Raw genomic sequence first — 5,934 nt, 5'->3', positions numbered from 1 at the left:
GAAACATTGCTCGCACAGACCCCACAATGCAGGGGTGTCTGATCTGAGTCATCCCCCTGGCCCTGCTCATGCTAGTGGTGAGAGACGCTTGAGAAAGACCAAAGGGCCGAGTTCCCATCTGCAGCTGAGATGAGACAGGGTTAACCACAGCCTCCACCAACACAGCACCTAGCTGGGGAGGGGCGGGGGACAGCTGAGACTCTAGTATTAGCATGTAACTCTCCTCCCCCGGCCCAGTTCCAGATGTGTCCACATGTGCCCAGATGTGCCTGTTGCCAGAGGCTGCAGGGCTCCAGGTGCTGAGTGTCTCCAGATGTTGCCCAGCTGTGGTGAGGATGTGACTGAGCCAGGCCTGCCCTTTCCCCTGCCAGCTTAGCAGTGCCTCTAGAGAGCTACCCAGCAGCTGAGTCTGACCCTGAGGTTTCCTGTCCCCAGCTGTGGCTATAAGACCCCCAGGGCTGAGTCAGACGCACCTTCTCTGATCCGGTGCTGACAATGCTGCTGCTGCTGCTCCTGCTTCCTGCAGCCATCCTCTTGCCACTTAGGGCTCAAGCTGGTGAGTACTGGGGGGCATGGTGACCCCAGCCGCATGGGGAGCTCATCAGGGCGTCCCCAGTCCAGGCACAGCTGTTCCCCAGAAGGATGAGGTCCCCTGAGGTCAGGCCTCTTCCCTGGCACTCAAAGCACGGGAGCCCCAAAGGCTATGAAGGTCACCACATGGCCCTGGGGCGAGGTGAAGACTGGCCATCCATGCTGGGTGCAGGAGGAGTGGGAGCAGCTGGGGAAGGGGGAGGAGGATCCTTTATCTGGGGCCAGCAGGGGGACACAAGAACGGCCATACTGGGTCAAACCAAAGGTCCATTTAGCCAGTGCTAGGTGCCCCAGAGGGAATGAACATAACAGGTCATCATCAAGTGATCCATCCCCTGTCACCCATTCCCAGCTCCTGGCAAACAGAGGCTAGGGACACCATCCCTGCCAATCCTGGCTAATAGCCATTGATGGACCTATCCTCCATTAATTTGTTTAGTTGTTTTTTAAACCCTGTTCTAGTCTTGGCCTTCACAACATCCTTTGCAAGGAGTTCCACAAGTTGACTGTGCAGTGTGTGAAAAAATACTTCCTTTGGTTTGTTTTAAACCTGGTGCCTATTAATTTCATTTGGTGGCCCCTAGTTCTTGTGTTATGAGAAGGAGTAAATAACACTTCCTTATTTACTTTCTCCGCACCAGTCATGATTTTATAGACCTCAATCGTATCCCCCCTTAGTTGTCGCTTTTCCAAACCGAAAAGTCCCAGTCTTATTAATCTCTACTCATATGGAAGCCGTTCCATACCCCTAATCATTTTTGTTGCCCTTTTCTGACCCTTTTCCAATTGCAATATTTCTTTTTTGAGAGAGGGCGACTAGCTCTGCACACAGTATTCAAGATGTAGGCTTACCATGGATTTATATAGAGGAAATATGATATTTCTCTCTTATTGTCTATCCCTTTCTTAATGGTTCCCAACATTCAGTTATCTGGGACCTGGTTGGCATCACTGCAGAGCTGCCCAAAGAAGTTGGGTGTGAGGGGTACCCGCCGTGGGCCGAGGGCACATCTGCTCCTATAGGTTAGGGTCACTCAGCCACCATGACAAACATATTGGCCCCTAGCATGTGAGATGCCTTGGAGATCCATCCCCATATGCACCCCATCTGTCTGTCATATAGACACACAGACAGGTGTGTATCTATCCATCCGCAAAGACACCCGTATGTCTGTCTGTCTGTTTGTCTCTCTCTCTCTATCACAGAATATAACCCTGTGTCCACTATTGTAGTAATCTCTATACACAGCACGCCTTGTGAGGTATCATTTGAAAACGCATAATTTGCTGCTCATTATTGTCCTAGTTAAATATGTGTGGTAACACTGAAGTGAAGTTATAAGATTCCACTCTCTGGTGTTACTAAAACATGTGGCCAAACTAGAGAGAAAGCCTGGTGTAAACAAGTCTGATGGGCCATCAGCTGCTAAGTGGCCGTTCTTTGGCAGGAAAGTGGGCAGGGGCAAAAAAATCTACATCTTAGCAAAGAAAAAGCCTGGAGTTCCCGTCCACAGAGACGGCCTGTCACCTTGTTCCCAGCTCCCCTCTCTCTGTGTCCCTCCATTGACTGCATGAGAAGGGACAAAGGAAGCAGCCATTAAACAGAAGGGGTCCTGGCCTAAGAAGTCTGGCCGGTAATAGTATTGAGAGCACATGGTGAGAAAACCTTTGCTTGAATGTAACCCAGTTTCTTAAGTTAGGCACCAATTGCGTTTGAGCTTTGTTGTTCTTGTAACCATTCCTGACCTTTATGCCTCATGACTCAGACTCCCTTGAAATGTCTCTCTGGGTAATTAATGAACTTGGTTTATTGTTTTATCTGATCCAGTATGTTGGAACTGAAGTGTCTGAGAAACTCCACTTGGGGCATCGGGATTTGTGCATGTCACTTATATTAATAAAATGACAGACTTGATATCATTGGTACTGTCCAGGCGGTACAGGGCATTTCTGGGGGGAAATCTCAGACTAGGCCTGCGTTGGGGTCACCCTGCAGCATACTCATGGCTGGCAAGAGACAAGGTGTGGCTGTCTGGCTGGCAGCAGCACACACAGACACAGCTGGGAGTGACTTAAACCTGGAGGCTGTTTGTGAGGATCCAGACTGGAGGCTGTCAGAAGCAAGGCATTGCAAAGGGCACCCTGCTTAGAGGGTAGGGGTGACACAGCTACTCATTGGTCTGGATTGCACACAGGGTATGTCACACTCCCCCCACACCTGGCTTCATCTCCCTCGCTGGCATGCACTAAGGGTGTATGACACAGGGCTCAGCAGGTCTGATTGTGTCCAGCAGAGGGCAGCAGGGACTCAGCCTGGTCATGGCAATCCAAACCCCCTTCTCCACTAACTCTTGCTGGGGTGGGGGTTGCTCTTTCAGGGTGGATCATCGGTGGGAACGTATCCTCGCCACACTCCAGACCCTACATGGCCTACCTGGAGGTGAGCATGGGCCCGGTGAATACACAGACGTGCGGAGGGCTATTGGTGAAGAAGGACTTTGTCCTGACGGCTGCTCACTGCAGCTGTATTGCAGGGTAAGCGGGGACAGGGAATGAGACCCAGGCCTGTGGGGTGGCACCCCGGGCGACCCTAGACCTCTCAGTTCCCAGATTTCAGGGAGGAGAGATCAGGATAGGGACTGGGAACAGGGTGGCAGTGCAGGGCCCTCACCGCTAGGGGTCCCCACGGCTCCCAGCCCCAGTGGGGAAAGACTGGGGGACCCAGGTATCCAGGACAGCAATAAAGGGCCCTCACCCCTAGGGGGCCCCACAACTCCCAACTCAAGTGGGGAGAGGCTCGGACAGTGACTGGGACCCAGGCATCCAGGAGGGCAGTGTAGGCCCCTCACCCGTAGGGGGCCCCACAGCTCTGAGCTGCCAAGGTGGGAGAGACTGGGACAGGGAAAGGAACCCAGGCATCCCCGCAGCTCCCAGCCGGGTCAGTCTCCTTCCTCCTTAGTGGCACTTTATTCCCCATTTATCAGCAACATCACAGTCATTCTCGGAGCCCACAATGTCCACGAGCCGGAGGAAACCCAGCAGCGCCTGCGTGTGCGACACATCATCCCCCACCCAGAATTCACCAGGGACCCCTTCACCAACGACCTCCTGCTTCTGCAGGTACCGGGAGCCCCACCCTGGGTTTGATGCAGACAGCTGCAATGCGAGGGTGCCCCTCTGGGGACGTTGAGTGTCACCCACACTGACAGGACAGGGGCTGTATTCTGCACAGCAGCTACTCTGGAAGGGACTTTGGGGTCATGGGGAAACCAGCCCAGCACAAGGCTGGAGCTAAGCGGGCAGATGCCGTCCTTGGGTGTGTAAACCGAGGGATAGCGAGTAGGAACAGGGAGGTGGGGTCCCCTCAGGATACAGCCGTGGGGAGACCATGACTGGAGCCTGTGGCCAGCTCTGGCGTCCACACCTCACACAGCACGTTGGCAAATTGGAAGGAGCTCCAAGAATAATCCGGGATCTGGAGACATGGCCTGGCAGGTAGAGCTCCAAGGAGATCGATCTTCTGAGGTTACTGTAGGGGAGAAGAGGACTTGACCCCAGGCTGTAGGACTCTGTAGGGCTTTCTGAGGGTAGGGGGCTCTTCATCCTCGCTGTCCTAGGCAGGACTAGACCGGCTGACCAAGGGCTGATGCCGGACAAATTTGGGCTAGAAATCTGGCTCGGGTTTGTATCGGGAGGGAAATAACCATTGGAACAACTGAGCTAGAGATGTGATGGATTCTCCATCCCTTGGAGTCCTTACGCTGAGGTGGGACATCTCTTCCTATTAGCCTCGCCTTAGCTCAACCAGGTAGCATGGGCTGGATGCTCCTCCAGTTCCTCCCTCTTTGTGCCACTAGTCCAGGTGCGTAGCTTCCTACCTGCCGACCTTTCTGGTTCAGTCCCTCGCGGGAATCACTTCCAGTCCCCGCTATCCCCTGGGCTGCTCCTACCATCCCCTGCTGCATCCCCTCCACGCTGCTGTTCCCTCTCCAGTCCTAGCTCCTCCCTCTCATCGCCCCCACAGTCTTCTCTGCCTGAGCTGGAGGGGTAGCTGGTCCCCAGACTAACTCCGTCCTGGGTGTCCCGGAGTGGGTCCTAAGGGGAGGTTTTCACACTTATGCCCCAGCCAAGCAGCCGGGCTGATCCCAAACCCTTTCTCTGCCCCCGGAGTAGCTGGAGAAGAAGGTGGAGGTGACGAAGGAGGTGAAGCTGCTCAGGTTGCCCTCGGCTCATTCCACCCCGAAAGCAGAGGAGAAGTGCCTGGTAGCCGGATGGGGTCTCACTAGCCCGAATGCCTTTATGCCCCCTAGTACCCTGCATGAAGTGCAAGTGCAGGTGCTGGATGAGGACACGTGCACCATGTTTTATCCTGGCTACGAGCACGCCAGCATGCTGTGTGCAGGGAGGCCCTTCCAGAGGGGATCGGCTTACATGGTAAATATCCATCCCACGCTCCTGAGCCCGCCAGTCCCTGCCCTGGGGCCGGACGGGAGACGGGGCCCCCTAGAAGGGAAAGGCCCCATCCCATTCCCCACCCCCTGAGCCAGCCAGTCCCTGCCCTGGAGGCAGATGGGAGTCAGTGCTACTTAGAGGGTACAGGACCAGTGTCCCATTCCCAGCCCCCCCGAGCCAGCCAGCTACTGCCCTGGAGCTGGATTGGAGCCAGGAGCCCCTAGAGAAGACAGGACCAGTGTCCCATTCCACACCCCCTTGAGCCCGCCAGTCCCCGCCGTTTGGCCGGATGGGAGCCAGGGCCCCCTAGAGAAGACAGGACCCGTGTCCCATTCCCCAACCCTGAGCCAGCCAGTGCCCTGCCCTGGGGCTGGATCAGAGATAGCACCTCCTAGAGGGGATAGGCCCCATGTCCCATTCTTCCTTCTGGTCAGTCTCAGCCTTTTCTTTCCTGTCACATTAGCACAAGTATTTTGCAGACTGATTTATCCCCTAACATTCCTCGTTTCTCTCTTGTGTTGAAGGGGGATTCCGGGGGTCCCCTGGTGTGTAACGGGGTACCCCAGGGCATTGTTTCCTATGGACGAGTGGACGGTTCTCCACCTGCGATATACACACGGCTTACTAAATTCGTCCCGTGGATTAGGCGACAGATGCGCTTGTTCCAGCAGTAATTAAGACACACACCAAGAGAGAAGGACATTGCCCATGGATCTCACGTCCCTGTTTGAAACAGAGTTGTCCAAATCGCCTTCCTGAGGGTTTTACACTGCTGCCCATCACCGTAGTATCTAGGCGCTATATTATTAATGTTAAACAGGAAAGTGGCCGTGGCTGCCTTCCAGCAGGTCTCTGATATATTGATAGGCTTGGAAGGATTCGATTTTTATT

The 5,934-nt window shown here is 54.6% G+C and overlaps 1 protein-coding gene across 1 annotated transcript; it reads left to right on the top strand.

Moving 5' to 3' along the window:
* The first annotated feature begins 495 nt into the window (after window positions 1-495).
* On the top strand, window positions 496-5,717 carry LOC112116141 (mast cell protease 1A-like). Its single transcript, XM_024213474.1, has 5 exons — window positions 496-556; window positions 2,970-3,126; window positions 3,576-3,711; window positions 4,765-5,025; window positions 5,568-5,717. Exons 1-5 carry the CDS (start codon window positions 496-498, stop codon window positions 5,715-5,717), a joined length of 765 nt encoding a protein of 254 aa, XP_024069242.1.
* The last annotated feature ends 217 nt before the right edge of the window (window positions 5,718-5,934 follow it).

The sequence above is a fragment of the Terrapene carolina genome, unplaced genomic scaffold (assembly GCF_002925995.2).
Source record: "Terrapene carolina triunguis isolate 2854851 unplaced genomic scaffold, T_m_triunguis-2.0 Scaffold612, whole genome shotgun sequence".
In the NCBI taxonomy this organism is placed as follows: domain Eukaryota; kingdom Metazoa; phylum Chordata; order Testudines; family Emydidae; genus Terrapene; species Terrapene triunguis.
This window is presented reverse-complemented; position numbering and strand designations above follow the sequence as displayed.